The sequence below is a fragment of the Schistocerca nitens genome, chromosome 4 (assembly GCF_023898315.1).
Source record: "Schistocerca nitens isolate TAMUIC-IGC-003100 chromosome 4, iqSchNite1.1, whole genome shotgun sequence".
Taxonomy (NCBI): Eukaryota; Metazoa; Arthropoda; class Insecta; order Orthoptera; family Acrididae; genus Schistocerca; species Schistocerca nitens.
The window spans coordinates 547,879,411-547,904,288 of NC_064617.1; the positions used below are offsets into that span (position 1 = coordinate 547,879,411).

At 39.5% G+C, this 24,878-nt stretch overlaps 1 protein-coding gene across 4 annotated transcripts in view; it reads right to left on the bottom strand.

The window, feature by feature from the left end:
* Positions 1-24,878, bottom strand: part of LOC126253005 (copine-8-like) — a 263,721-nt gene that overhangs the window by 87,006 nt on the left and 151,837 nt on the right. For all 4 annotated transcript variants that reach the window (XM_049954056.1, XM_049954053.1, XM_049954054.1 and 1 more), the window contains exon 8: positions 4,119-4,346. In XM_049954056.1, the coding sequence (XP_049810013.1) occupies positions 4,119-4,346 (228 nt within the window). The remainder of the gene's footprint in view (positions 1-4,118; positions 4,347-24,878) is intronic.

Sequence of the window (24,878 nt, forward strand, 5' to 3'; positions counted from 1 at the left end):
TTCTGAATCTGTTTAGTGTTTCATCTCTTCCTCTCCCTCTACGATTTTTACCCTCCATGCTGCCCTACAATACTAAATTGGTGATCCCTTGATACCTCTGAATATGCCCTACCAACTGATACCTTCTTCTAGTCAAATTGTGCCACAAATTTCTCTTCTCTCCAATTCTATTCAGTACCTCCTCATTAGTTATGTGATCTACCCATCTAATCTTCAGCATTCTTCTGTAGCACCACATTTCAAAAGCCTCTATTCTCTTCTTGTCCAAACAATTTACCGTCCACATTTCACTTCCATTCATGGCTACACTCCATACAAATACTTTCTGAAACGACTTCCTGACACTTAAATCTATACTCGACGTTAAAAAATTTCTTTTCTTCAGAAACACTTTCCTTGCCATTGCCCGTCTACATTTTATATCCTCTCTACCTTGATCATCATCATTTATTTTGCTCCCTAAATAGCAAAAATCTTTTACTACTTTAAGTGTCTCATTTCCTAATCTAATTCCCACAGCAGCACCCGATTTAATTTGACTACATTCCATTATCTTCGTTTTGCTTTTGTTGATGTTCATCTTATATCCTCCTTCCAAGACACTGTCCATTCCGTTCAGCTGTTCTTCCAGGTCCTTTGCTGTCTCTGACAGAATTACAATGACACTGGCAAACCTCCAAGTTTTTATTTCTTCTCCATGGATTTTAATACCTACTCCGAACTTATCTTTTGTTTCCTTTACTGCTTGCTCAATATACAGATTGAATAGCATCGGGGAGAGGCTACAGCCCTGTCTCACACTCTTCCCAACCGCTGCTTCCCTTTCATGTCCCTCGACTCTTATAACTGCCCTCTGGTTTCTGTACAAATTGTGAATAGCCTTTTGCTCCCTGTATTTTACCCCTGCCACCTACAGAATTTGAAAGAGAGTATTCTAGTCAACATTTTCAAAAGCTTTCTATAAGTCTACAATAATAGAAACATGGGTTTGCCTTTCCTTAATCTAGTTTCTAAGATAAGTCGTAGGGTCAGTATTGCCTCACGTGTTCCAACATTTCTACGGAATCCAAACTGATCTTCCCCGAGGTCGACTTCTACCAGTTTTTCCATTTGTCTGTAAAGAATTCGCATTAGTATTTTGCAGTTGTGACTTATTAAACTGATAGTTCGGTAATTTTCACATCCGTCAACACCTGCTTTCTTTGGGATTGGAATTATTATAATCTTCTTGAAGTCTGAGGGAATTTCGCCTGTCTCATACATCTTGCTCACCAGATGGTAGAGTTTTGTCAGGACCGGCTCTCCCAAGGCTGTCAGTAGTTCTAATGGAATGTTGTCTACTCCCGGGGCCTTGTTTCGACTTAGGTCTTTCAGTGCTTTGTCAAACTCTGTACGCAGTATCATATCTCCCAATGCATCTTCATCTACATCCTCTTCCATTTCCATAATATTGTCCTCAAGAATATCGCCCCTGTATAGACCCTCCATATACTCCTTCCACCTTTCTGCTTTCCCTTCTTTGCTTAGAACTGGGTTTCCATCTGAGCTCTTGATATTCATGCAAGTGGTTCTCTTTTCTCCAAAGGTCTCTTTAATTTTCCTGTAGGCAGTATCTATCTTATCCCTCATGAGATAAGCCTCTACATCCTTACATTTGTCCTCTAGTCATCCCTGCTTAGCCATTTTCACTTCCCGTTGATCTCATTTCTGAGACGTTTGTATTCCTTTTTGCCTGCTTCACTTATTGCATTTTTGTATTTTCTCTTTTCATCAATTAAATTCAGTATCTCTTCTATTACCCAAGGATTTCTACTAGCCCTCATCTTTTTACCTACTTGATCCTCTGCTGCCTTCACTATGTCATTCCTCAAAGCTACCCATTCTTCTTCTACTGTATTTCTTTCCCCCATTCCTGTCAAGTGTTCCCTTATGCTCTCTCTGAAACTCTGTACAACCTCTGGTTCTTTCAGTTTATCCAGGTCCCATCTCCTTAAATTCCCACCTTTTTGCAGTTTCTTCAGTTTTAATCTACAGTTTATAGCCAATAGATTGTAGTCAGAGTTCATATCTCCCCTTGGAAATGTCTTATAATTTGAAACCTGGTTCCTGAATCTCTGTCTTACCATTATATAATCTATCTGAAACCTTCTAGTATCTCCAGGCTTCTTCCATGTATATAACCTTCTTTCATGATTCTTGAACCAAGTGTTAGCTATGATTAAGTTATGCTCTGTACAAAATTCTACCAGGCGGCTTCCTCTTTCATTCCTTACTCCCATTCCATATTCACCTACTGCGATTCCTTCTCTTCCTTTTCCTACTCTTGAGCTCCAGTCACCCATGACTATTAAATTTTCGACTCCCTTTACTATCTGAATAATTTCTTTTATCTCATCTTACATTTCATCAATCTCTTCGTCATCTGTGGAGCTAGTTGGCATATAAATTTGTACTACTGTTGTAGGCGTGGGCTTCGTGTCTATCTTAGCCACAGTAATGCGTTGACTATGCTGTTTGTAGTAGCTTACCCACACTCCTATTTTTTTTATTCATTATTAAACCAACTCCTGTGTTACCCCTACTTGATTTTGTATTTATAACCCTGTATTCACCTGACCAAAAGTCTTGTTCATATTGCCACCGAACTTCACTAATTCCCACTATATCTAACTTTAACCTATCCAGTCCCTTTTTAAATTTTCTAACCTACCTGCCCGATTAAGGGATCTGACATTCCACGCTCCAATCCGTTGAACGCCAGTTTTCTTTCTCCTGATAACTATGTCCTCCTGAGTAGTCCCCGCCCAGAGATCCGAATGGGGGACTATTTTACCTCCGGAATATTTTACCCAAGAGGACGCCATCATCATTTGACCATACAGTAAAGATGCATGCCCTCGGGAAAAACCATGGTTGTAGTTTCCCCTTGCTTTCAGCCATTCGCAGTACCAGCACAGCACGGCCGTTTGGGTTAGTGTTACATGGCCAGATCAGTCAATCATCCAGACTGTTGCCCCTGCAACTACTGAAAAGGCTGCTACCCCTCTTCAGGAACCACACATTTGTCTGGTCCTTCAACAGATACCCCTCCGTTGTGGTTGCTATCTGTATCGTTGAGGCATGCAAGCCTCCCCACCAACGGCAAGGTCCATAGTTTATTTGGGGGGGGGGGGGGGGGAGGGGACACATTAAACCTGTAATGAATATTTAAATATTACTATAAGCAGTGGTCTTCCTTACCTCTTCCAGTTCTCGACATTTCATTTCCATTGCTGTACATTGCATCTTCTCTTCCTAGAAGTAGAGTTTCTTGTGGCATCTTCCCTCTCAACATTAACGCTAATCTCAGCTCTATTGTCATTGGGTTCATTGAAATGTTCTTGAATAGTACAAATTTCCTCTTCATTATCCTTGTCCATTTCGAACTGTGCTACAATAAATTTGCCTACATAGTTGTTTTAAAATACACAGTGGAACGCCTGTGCTGGTAGGTCTTTTTATCATATAACAATTCCGTCTTTCACTTGCCTTCCTACAATGCAGCAACAGAAGCGAAAACATACGAAAATCTACTCAGTACTGCCAACCCAAACATTTGTCACATGTAGCTAAAAATCGGAATTTTTAGAAAGTATTACGTGTGACAAGGTGGTATGTCCAGTTCTCCAACCGTACCCTTTGTCAGTGGCCATTATCCCTTAAGACTCTGCCTCTTTTGCAACCTAAAGCATTGAAAACATAGCCATCTTTGCACCCACATGTGGTTTCTGCACCTTATTTTAAAATACTTACAACTGTTTTTGAAGCACGATTGATACATTATTATATAGACCATGAAAACCTGAACAAGAAAGTGCCTCTAACTCAATTTTCAATTTTTGGTCACTTAGCTGCTATTGCAACTTTCTGGGCTACTCACTTAATTCCTACATTGTTGATGCTCGAAGAAAGGTATCTTACGTTTCATGAGAGCTTGCTTAGAAAACATTTTGGACAATCTCACAAAACAGAAATTGCATATAAACTTAGATAAATAAATAATTAAAAATATAAATTAAAAACAACAAGCAAAATTGTTTGAATAAAACATTGTTAATTAATGATGATATGGTGCTTACCTGCAATTCCTGAGCAAAATGGACTGGGAAGCATATTTACAAAGAATTCATGGGAGACCCTTCCATCAGGGGGTATACGAGCACCAAAACCAAGCACAGGAAATAGTTTATCACTGTCATAATCTTGAATTATCTCTCCAACAGCTGTCAGTGCCTGCTCATACTGGTTTGGTGCAACTGATGATATATAATGCAAAGAGTCTGGACTCTGTGGATCTCCATTGGAAGCTGAAGCAGCAAGAAATGAACAGTTGTTACAGTTTGCCATGGGATGTTATGAATGTTACATCTTGAAAGTCAAAAGGTTTTCAACATATTAATAATGAGGATAAATTTTCTTCGCATTTCTATGAAACATATTTCTTTCAAATTTTCTTCTTTTACATCATTCATGGGTTTTCTTCTGTTGAGGATAGCTCTGACAATTATGTAACTTTTGCAGAATTGTTAAATAGGTGCTGTGTACTGTTTATTACTCCAATGTAGGTCTCTTACTCATAACTGATAAATCTCCATGTGAAGTTATTAAAAGACACCTCAAATGTAAGCTTAATTTTAAACTGTCAAACTCAACTTATTGCTTCACCTCACTTGAATTGTGTCTAATCATTCAATTTCCTTCCCACTGTCTGCCCCACTCTATTCATCCATTTTGTTTTGCATTTACTTCAGCGCTGATTTAAAATATTCTAAATTGCTGTATTATTAAAGGTGTTATTTCTACACACTGTCAATCACTTCCCCCCCCCCCCCCCCATACACAAACAGTCTTCAGCTAATTACATCCATGCTGGTCCTTGTGTCAGTGGTGTTGAAAAACAGCTGAAATCATTAAAATTAAACAAAACTCCAGGGCCCAATGGAATCCCTGTCAGATTCTATACTGAATTTGTGACTGAGTTAGCCCCTCTTCTAACCATAATCTATCATAGATCTCTTGAACAAAAAATCGTGTCCAGTTCTTGGAAAAAGGCACAGGTCACAGCCATCTATAAGAAGGGTAGTGGAAGTGATCCATAAAACTACTGTCCAGTATCTTTGACATCAATTTGTTGTAGAATCTTAGAATATATTCTGAGCTCACACAAAATGAGGTATCTTACAACAGAATGACCTCCTCACTGCTGAACAGCATGGATTTCAAAAATATCGATAATCTGAAACCCAACTTGCACTTTTCTGAAATGCCATCAAGGCAGTCAGGTAGATGCTGTATTTCTTGATTTCCGAAAAGCATTTGACTCGGTTCCACACCTACACTTATTGTCAAAAGTACAATCATATGGAGGTATCAAGTGAAATTTGGGACTGGACTGAGGACTTATTGTTAGGTAGGATGCAGCATGCTACCTTGGATGGAGAGTGATTGTCAGATGTAGCAGTAACGTAGCAGTAACTTAGGATGTGCCTCAGGGACATGTGTACGTACCCCTTCTGTTCACTTTGTATATTAATGACCTTGCAAACAATATTAATAGTAAAATCAGGTTTTTTGCAGATTATGCAGTTATCTACAATGAAGTAGTATCTGAAAGAAGCTGCATAAACATTCAGTCAGAGCATGAAGATAAGTTATCAATGTGATACAGAGATTGGCAACTTGCTTTAAATGTTCAGAAATGTACAATTCAGATATTGCTTACACATCACTTGTGGGATTGGTTCTAGAATATTGCTTCGGTGTGTAGGAATTTTATCAGATAGGACTAACAGGGGATATTGTACGTATGCAGAGAAGGGCAGCATGAATGGTCACAGGTTTGTTTAATCCATGTAAGAGTGTCACAGAGGTACTGATTGAACTGCACTGGAAGACTCTTGAAGAGAGACGTAAACTATCTGGAGAAAGTCTACTAACAAAGTTTCAACAACTGGTTTTAAATGATTACTCTAGGAATGTAGTACAACCCTCTACATATGACTCACACAGGAAGATACCCTAATATCTGGTACAATGGGACGTACCCTTTACCATGCAGCTCACGGTGGTTTGTAGAGTATTGATGTAGGTGTAAATGTTTCTTAAGTTACCTCCCCACCCCATTCTGTCACAGCTTTTTTCTTTATCTTGGAATCTAGCAAAGAAATTACTTGGTACATCTACCATGCACTGCCTCCTCCCTCATTCCCCCCACAACTTCAATGCTGATTACAATAGTCATATTTATATCTTCAGCTTTAGTCTGGTCCCTCATCTATTTGCTTGTTGTTGTGTTTCCCCTAGTTAATTTTGAACATGCCCTCTCTAATTATTTATAAACTGCACATCATTTTTACTCTTCTGTTTTTCTTTTTTTCCCACCAACTTTTCATGTACAACTTTTCAACTATCCTCATACTAAGACTCATCAAGTAGTTCCATGACTTCACTGTGTGGTGGGACAAAATTACATATGTCTAAATTATGTCAAGAATATATATGTAGTAGTGCTTGCTTCCAACAGGCTAGAGGTGATGGTTTGCAGGACATAACATGTTGCAATCATACTGTTATTCAGGAAGAGAACTAAGATGTGGGTCGTTGCCTTTACTGATGGCTCCACAACAGAAAACATAGAGGAAAGACTACATCCAGTTCATTCTAAATGGTCAATTAAAAACGGATGTTCTTACACTGCAAAATTGTTCACTGCCAGAGTTCACTGCCAAGAGTTTGCTATATGAACCTGTTTTAGTAAGGCTATGTCCGTATGTGTTCTGTAATAAATGAATTTTCTTCACTGCCAAAACAGAAAAAGTTTTTTAGAACAAAGGCATTAAATCTGTTGTTTAGAAGGCCTTCAGTAAGAAAAATGGTTTGATGCAGTTCTCGATACTATTCCTTCCTGTGACAGTCATTTATCTCCGCATAGCCAATGCTCACTAAATTTAAGTAAACCTACTTACTGTAGTCAGGTCTTTGTCTCCCTATAAAATGCCACCTCCCTACACTTTCCTCTATTACCAAAATGATGATTTCTTGATGCCTCAAGATATTTTCTATCAGATGACCCATTCTTTTAGTCAGGTTGTGCCATAAATTTCTTTTCTTCCCAATTCAACTCTATAACTCTTCATTTGTGTTCCAATCTACTCATTTAATAGTCAGCACTGATCTTTCGCTCTACATTTCATTTCAAAAGCTTCTATCCTCTTATTGTCTGTACCGTGTAAAGTCTGTGTTTCACTTCCATCTAAGGCTACATGCTAGAGAGAGGAGCCTTCCCAGCATTTACATTATTTGTATTTTAAGTCAATGAATATTACTTTTGCTGAGAAGTTTTTCCAGCAACTGCCAGCCTTCATTTTATATCTTTCTTACTTCGGCTATAAACCGTTATTTTACTGCCCTAATAACAGCAGCTGATTTAATTTGGATATAGTCCATTACATAGTTTCAATTTTATCTACAATCATCTCATAACCTCATCTCAGGAAACTATACCACTAGTTACCAGAAACCCTCAACAATAGACTACCTCTAGGCTCAGTTCTAGCTCTGCTATTATTTAGCTTGCATCTTGCAGACATTCCAGCCACTCAGCCCATGAAGCTTGGGTATGCTGATGATTGGGTGATAGCAACACAGCTCAAACAAATTAAGGTCACCACAGATATGTTAAAAAAGACCCAAGAACATAGGGTGATACTTTCATAAATGGAAACTTCAACAGAACACTAACACAACTGAATCCACTTGCTTCCATCTAAGTAATATCGAGCCAACTGAAAACTAGACATATTTTTTGAAGATCATTGCCTGGCCCACAACAACGTTTCATGGTACTTGGAATTATAATAGACAGAATGCTGTCATTGAAACAGCATCCAGCAAAGACACACAGGATTCTGCAGCACTGAGCTTATGATCAACTGCCCTTGGCCATGTCTACTCAGTGGCAGAATATTGGATTTCTGTCTGTATAAACAGCAATGACATGAAGCTGCTATGAATGCAGCTAAGCCAAACAATACATACTGTTGTTACTGCCATAACAATGTCTACACTCCAGTATTCTGGATATCTATAATGAGCCGTATTCCATCACCTAACCCAAGAAGAAAGAATAATCTTTGAAGGAGTGTGAGAAAATCTACAACAACCAGCAGCTGCCAATTCATGAGGACATAAATGCTCACTGGACTCGCATTCGGGAGGATGATGGTTCAAACCTTCGACCGGCCATCCTGATTTAGGTTTTGCATGATTTCCCTAAATATCATCAGGCAAACGCCAGGATGATTCCTTTGGAAAGGCATGGCTGACTTCCTTCCCCATCCTTCCCTAATCTGATGGGACCTTGATTGTTTGGTCCTCTCCCCGAATCAATCAATCAACATACATGCTATCTGAATCAACAGACTCTGCTCCAGACATCCCCCATTCATAACAGCTAGCCAGTGGACCATAACTTTAATCTCCATGAAACATGGATGCAAGAATGGTATAACAACACTCCACCACAACTTCATAGTTTTCTCCAAGCCAACAACAAACCTTGGGAACTTGATCTGCCCCAGAGGAATTTAGCACACTCAACAGGATTCAGACTAACCTTGGGAGATATGGTGTCCTACTATACAGGCAGGGAAGACTACTACTGTGGAGTACATCTGTGTCTCTCTAAGACAGTTTATCAGATATACTACTGGAGAGTGAGTTCAAAACTGGTACCTTGGTAACCCCTCGGACTTCTTGAAAACTGCAGTAGATGTTATAAATTACATACATAATATTTCTGTCAATTATGTACATATTTTATTCATATTTTTAAAGTGCTGTGTAACTGCCATACAATTAATAATAATAGACACTATCCATTTTGTTCAACTATTCTTCCAAGTCCTTTGCCTTTACTTATAGAATTACAATATCATCAGCAAACCTCAAAAAACTTGTTTCTTCTCCTTCAAATTTATTTCTTTTACCTAATTTATTCTTGGTTTCCTTTGTTGCTTCTCTGTACAAATTGAATAACATGGGAGATAAGCTGGAAACCTTTTCACTCCCTTCTCAACTAATGCCTCTCTTTCCATGTCCTTTGACTCTTAGAATGTCAGTCTGATTTCTGAAGAAGAAGTTGCAGACAATCTTTTGCTTCCTGTATTCCATCCTTCCCACCTTCAAAAATTCAGTCTATTCTAGTTAAGATTGCCAAAAACTTTTTCTACGTCCATAAATGCTATAAATGTAGCTTGTGTTCCTTCAACCTAACTTCTAAGCTAAGTCAAATGTTAAGTATTGCCTCGGATAAGCCCACATTTCTCCAGAATCCAAATTGATCTTCCCCAACGTCATCTTCGATCAGCTGTTCCATTCTTCAGTATTATGAAAATGCTCACCATATAGTGGAGATGCTGAGTCACACACAGGCATAATAAAAAGATTGTCAGCAAGTAAGCTTTCAGTCAAAAAGGCCTTCATCAGAATTAGACAAAACAAACACGTACAAATGCAACTCACACACACATGACCACAATCTCAGGCTGCTCTCAGCATCTCTGCTATATAGTGAGTAGCAACTACCCTTTTCATAATATTGTCATTGTTCCATCCTGGATTTTCCTCTGTTTGACTGTTTCATTTCTCTGTAGATAAACTCCGTTAATTTTTTTAAAACAGAATTTTTAACCTGATGGTTTTGTACGCCCCAGACCTTTCTATTTTGGTGTTGGGATTATAACATACACCCCAAAGTCTGAAGACATTTCATTTGTCTCATACATTCTAGATAGGCCTACCAGGTGGGACAGTTTTATTGTGCTGTGTTTTTCTAAGGTACTTATTAATTCTGTGAGAGTGTCATCTACTCCAGGTGCCTTGTTTTGACTCCAGTCTTTGTTTATTGTGTCAAATTATTCTTGCAATGTTGCGTCCCCAATCTTATCATTCACTTATTCTTTAATTTCCATAATAATATTTTTCAGTTTCTTTTCTTTTATAGCTCTTCCATATATTTTTTCCACCTTTCTACCTTCCTTTGTGTGCTTTGTACTGGTTTGACATCCAATGTTTTGATTTTCATTTAGCTGGTTGTCTTTTCACCCTCCTATATGTATCATATAAATACAGGGTGAAGCAAAATTCGAGCACTCGGGCTTCGCAGTGTGACTCCTTACATGCCAGCAATAAAAAAAAGTCTGTCACAAAATTTCGTCCTGTGAGTACAACCGGCAGAAAAAGGACGTTAAAGAGTGGCTAGCTAGCAACACTGTAACCACACAGATGGTAATTATCTCTGACAGCACACACTAGTCATGCTGTACAGTTGGTGCAGTGGATAGAGTTTTCGGTTAGAATGCAGGAGGTTGAGGGTTCGATCCTGGGTTGCGGTGGATTCTTTTTATTTGCTAATTTCATTCTGACATTTCATACTGTAATATACACCGTTTCTTAGGTCACATGTACCCTCAATTTACAAAATTTTGTAATGCTGAACATAACAAATATGTGGTTAAACAAACAAAGAAACAAATGACCTGTCATAGGACAGAATACCTTCAAAAACAATATCAGTTTTGAGGTTCTACTAGTAATTTATAGTACATGGCCTTCCCGCACGTCCAAACAATTGCCTAACCCACTGGATCATACAGCTCTGAACCATTTGCAGCAGAGCTGCATCCACAGTAACAAGAGCAGCATGAACACATGCTACAGATTCTTCCACATTTGCCAGCAGAGTAGAGTACACGTGCTCCTTCATGTATCCCCACAGAAAGAAATCCAGGGGTTTTAGGTCAGGTGAACACAGTAGCCATACAACTGGACCTCCACATCCCTGGAAATGTTCTATCCAAATACTGTCGCGCATTAATTCCAGAGTGTGGAGGTGTTCCATCATGTTGGAACCATATCCTCTAGCAAAAATGTAGCGGAACACCTTCCAGTGCATAAGGCAGACAGTTTGAGAGAGCATATGGACTATCAGACCAATTGTGTGATTGGACTGAAGAGGTCCTAGATAACAGAATGCAGCATGTCATTCTCAATGGAGAGAAGTCTTCCGAAGCAAGAGTGATTTCAGGTGTGCCGCAGGGGAGTGTCGTAGGACCGTTGCTATTCACAGTATACATAAATGACCTTGTGGATAACATCGGAAGTTCACTGAGGCTTTTTGCGGATGATGCTGTAGTATATCGAGAGGTTATAACAATGGAAAATTGTACTGAAATGCAGGATGATCTGCAACGAATTGGCGCATAGTCAATGAATCTTAATGTAGACAAGTGTAATGTGCTGCGAATACATAGAAACATCATTTTGCTACATTATAGCATGTCAGCAACTGGAAGCAGTTAATTCCATAAATTATCTGGGAGTAGGCATTAGGAGTGATTTAAAATGGTATGATCATATAAAGTTGATCGTCGGTAAAGCAGGTTACAGTACACTTGTTTGCCCACTGCTTGAATATTGCTCACCAGTGTGGGACTGGTACCAGATAGGGTTGATAGAGATTGAGAAGATCCAATGGAGAGCAGCACGCTTCGTTAAGGGATCATTTAGTAATCGCGAGAGCATTACGGAGATGAAAGATAAGCTCCAGTGGAGGACTCTGCAGGAGAGATGCTCAGTAGCTCGGTATGGGCTTTTGTTGAAGTTTCGAAAACATAACTTCACCGAGGAGTCAAGCAGTATATTGCTCCCTTCTACGTATATCTCGCGAAGAGACCATGAGGATAAAATCAGAGAAATTAAAGCCCAAACAGAGGCATACTGACAATCTTTCTTTCCATGAACAATACGAGACTGGAATAGAAGAGTGAACCGATAGAGGTACTCAAAGTACCCTCAGCCACACACAGTCAGGTAGCTTGCGGAGTATGGATGTAGATGTAGATACCTACGTGCAGTCAACTGGCCAAGCAACATGTAGGGGCCCAAACACCTGCTGCCCAATAATCCAGCCCAGACACTGATACCAAAGCAAACTTGATATTCACGGTCGCGGGTGTTGTGCGTGTTAACCTCACACCAATTTTGGGCACTGTGCATATTGAAGACACCCTCACGAGTGAATGCTGCTTCATCCAACCACTCACGAGTGAATGGTGCTTCATCCAACCACATTACAGTGTTCAAAAAGTCATCATTGGCTTTCTGTTGTTGTTGGAACCATTCACAGAATTGCATCTGCTGATTGTGATCTGCAGGATGCAGGTGTTGCTTGAATGCAACCCATGGTCGAGCAGCACATTAATGACTGTGCGTTGTGAGACACGCAGCTGCCTTGTTACGCTACATGTACTTCGCTGAGGTTCTTGGTGTATGACCTCCAGAATAGCTTCCTCAGTAGCTGCAATACGGCAAGTCCATGGATGATCTCTGTCACGTGATGGTGGAAGGAGAGAACCTGACTCCCGAAGGCGCAGCTCCAGATGACGAAACACACTTTTATCTGGACGGCGTCGACGAGGATATCTAGCAGCATATTCACGAGCAGCAACACCAGCCCATTTATCAGATGTACCAAGGACCAGAAGTATATCCACATATTCGTTGTTTGTGTATGCCATACATCTGCCATACTGGTTTAGAGATTTACAATGAGAAAATTCGATATGTGTAAGCACGTACGTTGGAGTCTGTCACAGGCACATTACTCAGCTTGCAACTAGTCCCTGTTTGGTGGATAGCACACACAATACAAACATGCCATCAGTCCTGTGCACTGTTCCACCTAAAGCGCATTACCGCTCTGACGGATATTGTTCAGCATGATTCAATCTGACACTGCTAATTATGAAATGTTCAGTTTCGAATTACACTGTTTACCTGACGGTAAGAGACGTGATGTTTCCACAATCCCATCGACAGAACAATAATAATAATAATAATAATAATAATACTATTATTAACACTCTAACAGATAATGAACCTCAAATCCAACCTGTCCTACCTGAAACTCAGGAATAAAAATTTTTTTGTGACCTTTGTGGATTTCAAAAAGGCATACAACTCGATTGATTGTAAAATGCTGATCAGAATTCTAGAAGAACTTGGCCTAGACAAGAAGACCAAAGTGATAATCCAGCAAACACTAACCAACACAACTGCAAAAGTGAAATTTAGAGGAGAAACATCAGAAGCTTTTGAAACAAAGACTGGTGTGTGGCAAGGAAATGGGCTTCACCCCTGCTCTTCAACTGTGAACTCCAGAAGGTGGTTTGTGAGTGGCACAAAGAACTGGAAAACCAAGGAATTAAAAATGGTGTTAGGTTGGGTTACAAGAAACAAAATCTTGAAATCGATTGTCTCACTTTTGCAGATGATCTTGCAATTTTTTTCTGATTCCATGGAAACAGGTGAGAGACAGATTAATGAGCTTAACTTAGAAACACAGAAGACTCACCTCCAAATTTCATTTGAGAAAACTGAGTTTATAATGAACATAAATTCACCATCAAGGGAGCTTCAAGTGGGTCAAAGCAAAATTAAGTGAGTTGAAAAGTTTAAATATCTCGGAGAAAGAAGCCTTCATATAACACATGAACACAATGGAAATGGCATTCCATTTAACCAAAAACATCTAAAACAAAAGATGAGTATCGTTCAATGCAAAGTTAAGGCATTACGGCAGCGTTATCCGTCTGGAGGTCTTGTATGCTTCTGAATGACTAGTAACAAACACAAAAGGCCTAATTGAAAAACTGGAGGCCAAGGAAAGGAAGATTTTGAGAAAGATCTTAGGTGCCATCAAAGAGAATGGGGAATATAGAAGACGTCATAATCATGAACTGTATTCCCACATAGAGAAGATAACTGATACCATCCAGAAAAGAAGGATTATGTTTTATGGACATATGACCCAAATGTGCCCTGGAAGACTCACGATCACTTACTTTCAGGAGAAGAAAACAAAATGGGCCTGGTTCACGGAGGTGGAGAAAGATCTTAAAGAAGTGGGGATCACCCATGATGACATCTTGGAGTGTGTCCCACTTGTGGAGAAACTTATGGCATGGCAGGGTTTCCAAGAAAAGCCAAAACTAAAAACAGGAAATGCTTGCACCCAGGAGAGGAAGGAGCAACACCGAGAACAAATGCAAGAGCTCTGGGCAAACATCAGAACACGTAAAGCAAGACAGTTGAAATAACGTGGTCCAAAGATGGCCTATACAAAATGAATGAATGAATGAATAAATAATAGTAATAATAATAATAATAATAATAATAATAATAATAATAATAATAATAATAATAAGCATGCAGTTACCAGACTCAGCGTTGAAAGGCATACTTGGTGGGACCACAGTGATAACACATACAAACAGTAACCGAGTTTGGACATTATTCGCAGAGCATGTTGCTAGTCCTACTGGTAATGTAAGGCCCAATGAAATGTTGTGGACCTAAACGAGGCAAGAATAATAGTCGGTACTAATCTATGGGACCACTGGAGGAGGGTACAAAGAAAACAGGTTTTGCATCTAGAAGATGAAGTGGTGCAAATAAATTCACGCCCATGACATGGAAAGGGCTTCTTTCAGAGCTGACTGATCTTCCATTTCTATGGTTGTAGTATGCCAGTGGAAATTTTTTCTAGAGGACCCGCTGGAATCGCTGTTGACAATTAAGATGCCAGACACCGTACCACCTGGACTACATTTACCGAATAAAAAACAAATGCCCCAATCCAGGACCGAATCATCACCCTCTTGCATTTTAACCCAAAACTCTATCCACTGCACCAACTGTACAGCATGACTAATACATGCTGACAGAGGTATTTATCTTACATACGGTTACAGTGTTGCAGATTGCCACTCTTTAATGTCCTTTTTCTGCTGGATGTACTTGCCCGGATTAAATTTTGTGAGACACATTTTTTTATCGATGGCATGTCAGGAATCACACTGTGAAGCCTGAGTGAGCGAATTTCGCTTCAGATTGTGTATATTTCCTATAGTAATGTATGTACTCACAGCACTGCATTTATTGTATTCTTTTGCTTACATCAAGCAGATGATGTTTAGTGCTACTTTTGAAACTCTTGATTACTTGAAGTAGTTTCAACTTATTCAGGTCCCATATCTGTAATTTCCTGCCTTTCTTGCAATTTCTTCACCTTTAATACACATTTCACAACTAATAAAGCATGGCCAGAGTCAATATCTGCTGCTGAAAATCTTTTGTAGTTCAGAATCTGGTTCTGAAATACCTGTCTTACCATTAATCAGTCTAAAACCATTCAATGTCTCTGCGTCTCATGCACAAATAAAAGATTCTTTTATGACTCTTGAACCAAGTATTAGCATTGACTGAAATGTGCTCTGTGCAAAATTGTACCAGGTGGTTTTCCCTTTTATTTGTTTCACCCAATTAATGTGCTTGTACGGTTATTCTTTTTCCTCCTTTTCCTATTACAAAATTCCAGCCCCCCACCATGATTAAAATTTTGGCTCCCTCAATGATCTCAATAATTTCTTTCATATCATCACACATTCTTTAACAATCTCTTCTTACCTGTGGAGCTAGCTGGCATGTAAACTTGTGCTACAACTGACTTGACCAGAAGTCCTGTTTTATCTACCACCCCACTTCACTGATTCCCATTATATCTAACTTCAACCTACCCATTTCTTTAATTGTGCACATTTTATTTTATGGACATAGGTGACAGTAGTTCTTAGTTTTGTTATACAAGAGCAAAGGAGATGGGAAGAGAGGAAGAAAGAAAATAAATATACTACAATTTTCTAGTCCAGCAGTCAACTACCAAAGAAAGGAACAGATTAGATTTAGAAATATGAAAGTAAAGTATGACAAATTATCACAACAAAAATGAGAAAGGAATTTTATTCATCATAAAACCAGACAATGCTTTCATATGCTGCCCACAGCATAACGAAGAACCACAGTTTTGGTCAATTATAGTAAATTAGCAAGAAAATAAAGGAAGGATACTGTAGAAAGGAGAAAATGAAGCTATTTGATATGTTTACGTGACAACATTCAAGTCTGCATGTATTATTGCTGCAAGATGAAATACATCATTGTGGAGAAAATTTCATTAAAAAAAAAAAAAAAAAAAAAAAATATATAAGTAGCATTAAAGAAGTTAAGTGAACTTTTCTTATAATTTTATGCCAAAACATTACTTTAATTTCAAAGAATAAATTGTGTGCTAACAAGCTTAGCAACAAATCAACAAGACCACTGCACAAATCCGTATCTGTGTGACCATGGTGTTAATTCAGTGCATATGAACTAAAAACATTCTAAATGAGTGGTCAAAGCAAGAAAATTTAATACATAAATTACCCACAAAAAAGGAAGAATAATTTTTACGTTAGGCTTTTTTGATATGCATTACCAGGATATAATAAAGTCATACCTCTAACTATAATATAAATTGCAATATGAGCTTTGAAGAGTACCATAAAACAGCATCAAGCCAGGAAATACTTTATTAAAGAGAAAAAGTATATGTAAAGTGGTAAATGTAAGTAGTCCCTTGTGAGAATGAGGGGGTGGGCACCTGGTCTAACTACGCTGCCTTGTGAGGGCTGCACATAAAGCGAGATAGCAGACAGCTCAAAACAGACAGACAGGAATCTTTTCTCCTTTCAATCTGCACAGCTAGGACGGAAGCCAACATGCATATAGTAGGTGGGAGGCAACAGCAGTGACAGCTATACCAGAATGTGTAATTGTTGTTGTTGTTGTTGTTGCTGCTGCTGCTGCTGCTTCTTTAGAGTGCAGAGCAGCTGAGATCATAGGCACACATGTCACAACTTAAAATGATCAATTATCGGATGAAGCTGAAGTCGATATACTCGTAGCCTAGTTGGTTGGAGTAGAGGGATAGCTAATAATGATCACTTCCCCTTTGAGGAGGGTACACAAATGGCTGAAAATTAAATTTCCTTCACCATATTACTATAACAAACGAAAAGTACACATGATATACTGCTCATACTGTGTCTGATAAAATATCTCATAATTCAAATGGCAAACAGCCATTAAAATGTAAACAGTTATAAAATCAACATTGGGTCAACAGCTGGTTGCAGTAAGCACAGAGTGGTGTGGGAGCTCCACTTAACAAATGATGGTGACTGAAACAATGGTGCCCAATACAAAGCCAAGCTAAAAGTACCTCCTTGTGACGAGTGGGGAGAGCGGAAGTCATACAAGCCAATGGGAGGTGTTTAATTTCCTGGAGTTTGTTCCCATGTACAGAACACCAGCATTCATACCAGAGGGACACAATGTTCCTATGTTTAGCAACACAGAGTTCATCTGAAGGAATAGAACAGCTAAAAGGCATAGGTAGTCCTACTGCAGCCTTGGCAGCACCATTGGCAACTTCATTCCCCGACACTACAATGTGACTGGGGACCCATATGAACATCACATTGGTTCCACCATCAGTGAGCGAGTGGAGGTACTCATGGATTCGTTGTACTAAAGGGGTGGTATGTGTATAGTACACAGAGGCTCTGATGGATATTAAGAGAATGGAATTGGAACATAATGCACAATTGAGAAGCCTGTGTCATCGAATGAACTAGATGATCTGACACATGGCGGAAAGCTCTGCAGTAAAAATTGAGCACTGGTCTAGAAGGTTGGTATCTAAAATGTTTATTACCAACTGCAAAGGTGCATCCAACATCATGGTTGTTCTTAAAGCCATCCATGTAGATGAAGGTGCTGTCTCCAAGTAATGTGCAAAGTTCGAGAAACAGCGATAGGTTGAATCTAGAGTTGTGTCCATGGGAAGTGAACTAAGTCCAAGATGAACACAGACCTCTGCAAAGCCAAGTCAATGAAGGGCTCTCACTCATTGGGAACTTGGCAGGTAATGTAAAGTTAAGCTTTTTAAAGCAGTATGCAAAAGTGAATTCCAGGAGGTAACAGAAAAGTTGCACTTATCTTGTACTGATGGTTAAGGAAGTCATGAAAAAATGAGGCACAGGATGGATGGTTGGGCATAGAGGACAGACAGTATGTGTAGCTGCTGAGGAGAACATCATGCTAGTATGACAGCAGTAGTTTGGTAGCATATGCGTAAAGACTCATAAGTAGGCTAATGTAGGATGCTCCAGTGGCCAAATGTATTTCTTGATGGTAAACTGTGGCGAGATAGTGTAAAACGGATAGTCATGCAGACCAGTAAATGAGCATTCCCGTTGAAGTACCATTTAAAACATGTACGACACTTAGAGATTGGATATAGTGTGCTGTAAGACAAGGTATATGGGGGGACTAACAGAGTTTCCTATTGAACGTGAGCCCCAAGAATTTCGCAGTTTTGACAAATGGAAGAACAAAAGGACTGAGATGTAAGGATGGTGGAAGAAACGCCATTGTTGCCAAAAGTTCAGACAGATAGCTTTCTCAGAGGAAAAGTGGAAGCCATTGTCAATGCTCCATGAGTAAAGACGGTTGAGCCATTGCTTCAGTCAACAGGTCCATTGAGAGCTGCAGTATGCAAAGTCATTGAGAAAAAGACAGCCTGAGATGCCTGGTGGGAGACAGTCCATGACAGGGTTGATTACTATGGCAAATAGGGCTATACTCAGCACAGAGCCGTGAGGCACTCCCTCCTCCTGAAAACAACCATTTAAAAAGCAGTTATCGTAAGCCTTCTCTAAATCAAAAAAACGCACCTACAGTCTGGCATTTCCTCAGAAAATTGATCAAATGTGGATTGACAGAGTAACATGATATCAACTGCAGAGAGTGCTTACGAAATCCATATTGTGCACTTGTCAGGAAATTCCGGCATTCGAGCCACCATACCAGCTGACCGCTGAACAGCTGCTAACTAGTGGCTCTCATCCACTAGAATTGCCGATTTGCTCATGGGTAGCCTGGGAGAGCCAAAGCACAGCTCATGTGTCAGTGTTATGGAGATGACTGCTACACAGTGTGCCGACAGTAGCAGCACACTCATACAACAGCGGACTTTTTCCATGAAGGAAGCCAAATTTATCTGGTTCCACCGTAGCAAATGCTGTGGAGCTGTACAGGGAATGTAGATCACCAGTAAAAGGTGAGCCTAGCTGTGAGAAAGTCTTTGTATTGGAATACAATGCTAGAGTAACAGTAAAAGGATGTTTGGAAAACAGTTCAACAGGATCTCTCTTGGAAGTTTCACAAAGGTGAAATATTGCAGTACCTGTAGAAAACTATTCTCTTGCACAACTTTACAGATGCAAAATCAGATGAATGATAGCTGTAGCCAAATGAACTGTTATTCTAATAAAAAGAAGGATCAAATTAATACTCAATTTGTCCAAATAAATAAGTGTTGATGACACAAAGGCCTAAGTTAATCAAGCTACTACACAACTGAGTAGTAAAATGGTTCAGTTGGAAAGGTCACTCTGCATTGGGTTCCAAGAGTGAAGATTGTCACAGTTTAAAACAAGTGGAAGAAATAATTGCCAATGAGTTCAAGTATGTGTAAAATTTGAAAAAACTGGAAGCCTCTTACCCACAGTGAAGTGGAATTATCGCCTATTAAGGCTTGTGAAAAACACAGCACAGGTATGATTGAACTTTTGCTTCTTGAACCAGTGTAGACAGAACACTTTTACTGTATGAGTGCCCAACTTTATAGGAATGGTGTTCATACCATGCCCTACAGGATTTGCACTGTGTCACAGTTTTCAGTTAGGTACCGGCACTGATATGGCGACATAGGGTTGAAACACATGCATTACAGTTGCATACATTCATCATGGTTCTGGACTCGTAAAGCTATTTTATTAAAACAAAAGCAACAGAGCTGCTGCTCTTGTATTCACACACTAAAGAATACAGAGGGGTTGTCTTTGTGCACCGGGGCTGAAGAACATGATTTAGAAGTTTGACTTAAATGGTGATTTGGAAATTGCTCCTGGAAGAGGCCAATAATCAATTGTGGCACAAATTGTTGAAGAAGTTACTGTTGCCATGGCTGAGAATGTCAGATTCAATGTATGATCTTCAAGCAGTACACAAGTTGTGTCACAACAGCTGAGCATTCCCTGGGCCATGATTCAAAATGCGCTGTGATCAATTGTGAAATGGTGTCTGTGCAAGTTTCTAGACTGTTGTGGATGCAGACAGTTGTCACATTGAACAATGCTGAAACCTGGAACGTAAATATGGCATGCAATTAAGAAATGTTACCCTCCTATGTTGATATTAAAATGTGTTTCTTTCAATGGTTTACTCATTATTTCTCTTCTGCATGTCCTTACAAATGTATCCACAAAGTTTCACTGTCCTACAATCACTCGTTTTCCATGAGGGCCCTCCCAAGTAGCAAAAATTTAATTATAACCACCCTTTACTATGAAGTCCGATGATATGGACTACATAAACCAGCAGCCAAGCTTCCCTACTCTAGGAGCAACTGGTAACTTTGTAACACAGTTTCTTGAAGGAACTATATAGCAGGTAAGGAAACAACCTCTTTCAGAATGCTCTACATCTATGGTACGCATGGATGGCAAAACTGTCATGCTGACAGTGAATCCAAAAGAAAAAAACATCATAATAGCACTTACTTCTTAGTTACGGCTTCTAATATGGATTATTCAATCTACGCAGCTGAGCTTCCCTGGCAAACTAATTCACAGCCACCAACCACAGACAATTCAACAGACACATGCCAATAAGAGAGAGTTGGGGTTTTCACCACAAATTACTTTAAGTTAGGAAAATTTTACATCTTGGGGATACACATAATTTTTATGTGAAAGTAATAAGTTTGTATTTTAATGTGATATATTAATTACAATGGTAGCATTAAGTCATATAGGAAGGCATAGATTAACTGTTGCCTGTGTATTGGGTGTGACATAACTGATACCCACCAATACATTTTTGTTTATGGCCATTGAGTGGACATAGTTGCTGAAAGTCTACCAAAGAGGAGCGAAAGAATGTGTCTGTGAAAGTATGCGTGTGATCAGTTATCATGTGAATTAATGTCATAGAAAGTGTTTTCATTAGTTCTGCTATTGCTGAAAAATAGTGTACTTTACTGTCACAATTTTGATGAATAAACTAAATATTTGATTTTAATTGGCCTATGATATTATAAAACAGTATTAGCCTACGGTTTGCCTAAAAAATCGAAGTTTTATGGCAATATAAAGTGCAACAGTTGTAAATGTTTCTGAATGTACCTACACGCTATATAATAACTGATTTCTAATTCCGTAGGAAAATTCTGGTAGAATTTAAATATTTTTGGATTAAAGGTGATCACTTGCCAAAAAGCAGCGTGCACGCGCGCGCGCACGCATGCACGCACACACCTCTACGCCCCCTGCATTTTACTTTAGCACGAAAACGATCACTAGAAAGTTTTCTTTCTTTTTGTGTGTACCCATCTTTCAGTGAGTGGCCTCCTTTAAACCAAAAATATTTATGTAATACTTGGTAATGGTAGACTGTAAAGCTGACAATTGAGGTGTATTGGAGAAGGCTGATGAGTCATTAACAATGCTCTTTCAGAGTGTGAAAGGGTTTTTGAAATCATTAATGGCAAATTCACTTAAATAAGACAGAAATGCACAGAACTGTTTAGTTCCTCTTGCCATATACATGAAGGCTAATTGTAAGGCAAAGAAATAACTTATTTTGTTGCTCGATGCAAAACCACTGCTTCACCTTGGTGAATGCATAACTGCTTAAGATATCTGAGATTAATTTCATAAAATCCATGATGTTCTCTTGGCGGAAGACATTGATTTACTTTGATGTAAGTTTCATAAATTCAAGTGGTAAGCACTTGGTTTGGTGCAACGTCATCAAACCAAGTTTGATGAAACACAAATCAGGTTATTTTGTTAAATAAGTAAATTGATTTATTGGGTTTTGTGTGTGGTTTTTGCAAATGATGACACAGGAGTGAGTACTTTTATGTTACATGTTACAAATCATAAAAACTAAGTTTTAATTACAAGTTGAGATTAATAGATTGAGATCATCATAATGTTGCCTCACCAATGAGTCTGAAATAATGATCCATTATTCTCAAAATAAACAGTAAAGAAGACAAAATGAACTGCATCTCACACAAATATCATCAATACAATAAGTATCCCAGTCTAGACACAAAGCAAAGATTTTACGATTATGCAAACTTGTGAAATTCACATGGGAAGGCAATAAATTACAGTAACACAAATATACCTGAAACTGAAAGTAGTGAAACTACAACTCTTTTGCAGACGTAAATAAATGGGACTGTGATGAGTGCTACCTACAGTAGTGCAACACATCATATAAGAATTCAATATGACCGGTATGTCGTCTATCAGTCTTTGATTAAAGATTGAGTTGTGGATGTTACCTGATGCACATAAATGGTATGAACTAAATTTTGAAGATGTTTGGTACTGTCCAGATGGAGCATTTTGATTATTTTTTTTACAGAGAAAAATGGACAAACAGGAATAGACCAAAGACTGAAAGCAATGGTGAAGCACATATTCTTAAAGAATAAAATTGTGATTGCTTTTGTTGTATACATTGTAAAGATAAGTTTTATCATTTGACTGTGAATGTTATTCTCCAAGAATTGTTTTCTATTGTTACTGATACTGGCAACACTTTATGAAAATGGTAAGTAAAATTTACTCATCAAAATAAATGTTATTCAAGATGTCATCAATAACATGAACCAGGTGATGGGTTCTGAATGGTTACAATGAATTCCTCTAGACTGTCAGTGAAAAGGTTAGCAATGGATGATGCCAGGTGGGTATCCTTCGCTGTACCATGGATTTATTTGTAGGTGATGCCCCAAAGAAGACGTGACTGTGGGTGAGAGTACAGTGGCGGGTATGGTGACCAAGATGGAACCTTGTAGGCTTGAAGTTAGTTGGGCACTGGAAAAGACTGCGTCTATTAGTGGCAAAGCCACAGGGACTGGGGATGTTAGTGTAGAGGGAGGAGGTATTGGCTTTAATGAGCAGAGCACTGGATGGTGAAGGAACAGAAACTGTGGAGAGTCGGTAGTTGAGCAGGTTAGTGTCTTTTATGTAGGAGGGTAGGCCATGGGTAGTAGGTTGAATGTGTTGGTCTGCAAGGGCTCAGAGTCTCTCTGTGGTGGCACAGCAACCAGCCACAATGCTGCATCCTGGGTGATTAGCAGTATGTGCCTTAGAAAGCATGTAGAAATCAGGAGCACAGGGAGTGGTGGGGGTGTAGAGAAAGAGAGACTCAGTGAAATTGTTCTGGGATGGCCCTATGAATTTGAGGAGGGACTGGAGATCCTGATGGATTTCTGGAATGGCTGGGCTTGTGTGTGGATATGTCTGACAGCTGGTGAAGATCTTCTACCAGGCAATCCCTGAGGTTCATGACCGTAGCAGTTGAGTACAGTAGCAGAATCTTTGTCGGCATATAGTATTATAACATCAGTATCAGTTTTTAGGTGGGAGATTGCAGTTATTTCTTTGGATATGAGGTTGGTTACCTCATTGAGGGATTTGGGGAATAATAGTGAGGAGGTTCAATGTTAGGAAATACTGGATAGATAACTGGGGATGGTTTGGAGGCAGTGGAGCTGGATCACAGTTAGATGGATGAGTAAAATGAGTCAGGCAGGGTCCAATACTGGTTTTGGACAGAGTTTCAGTGGTAGGATTAGTGGAGAAAAAAGATTCTGCACTGTTTGGTTTGTGAGAAAGAGAGAAGCTCTTTAACAAGCTCAGCATGACTAAATTATATAGGGCCTTTGAAAAGGACAGATATTTCTGTGAGACTGAGGCTTTTGGAAGACAGGTTCCATGACAGTGTTGTGGATTCGTTTGTACTCCAGGTCATTTAGAGTGGTGGGAGGAGGGTTCTGGGGTGTGGCAAATGTAATAGGTCTGCAAGACAGGGTCTGATAGCTATAAGGGGAGGCAGGGGAGGTTGGATGGAGGCTCTCACAGTGCCAGGAGTAGGAGGTGAACAGACTGGACAGTTTCTTGAGACTGAGCTTAGCATGCTGCTCTAGTTCCTGGAAGGCAAAGGTTTAAATCTGGGAGATGGGATGTATGAATTTGGGATTGTAGAACAGGATATTGTCTATTTTCTCCACTGTCTCTCCACAATTCCTGTTCCTTTATCACCCAGCACCCTGCTTGTCACAGTCGATACCACCTCCTTCTACACTAACATCCCCAATGCTCATGGCCTTGCTGTACTGGACATTACCATTACCAACACCTCATAGACTCATAACTTACAACCACCTTCCTAGTCACCACGATAAACTATATCATTACACTATTACTTTGCCTTTGAGAACATAATCTACAAGCAAATTTGTTGGACAGCAATGAGCACCTTTGTGGCATCATCCTCTGCTAACCTGTTCATGACCTATCCAGAGGAATCCTTCCTTACCACCCAAAATCGCAACACTTCACCTGGAACAGATTCATTCTTGACATTTTCGTTACCTGGACCAAAGGTGAGGACACCCTATTAGATTTCTCTAGAGCCTCAATAGCTTTTTCCCCATTTATTTCACCGAGTTCTCCTCACCACAACAATGATAACCTCCACCTCAAGGCTGGCTATGTCAGTACCTCTGTCCACTTCAAACCTACTAACCACTAACAATACCTCTACTTAGGCAGCTGCCATCCATTCCACACCAAGAAGTCCGCCCACACAGCCTAACCAACTGTTGCATCTATTGTGGCAATCAGTCCCTCTACAAATGTGACAAGTGTCTCTCTGAGACCTTCACAGACTAAAAGTACCCTCCCAACCCTGCACTCCAGTGCCTCGTCTCCCCAGTCACCCACCAAACACACTGACCCATTGGC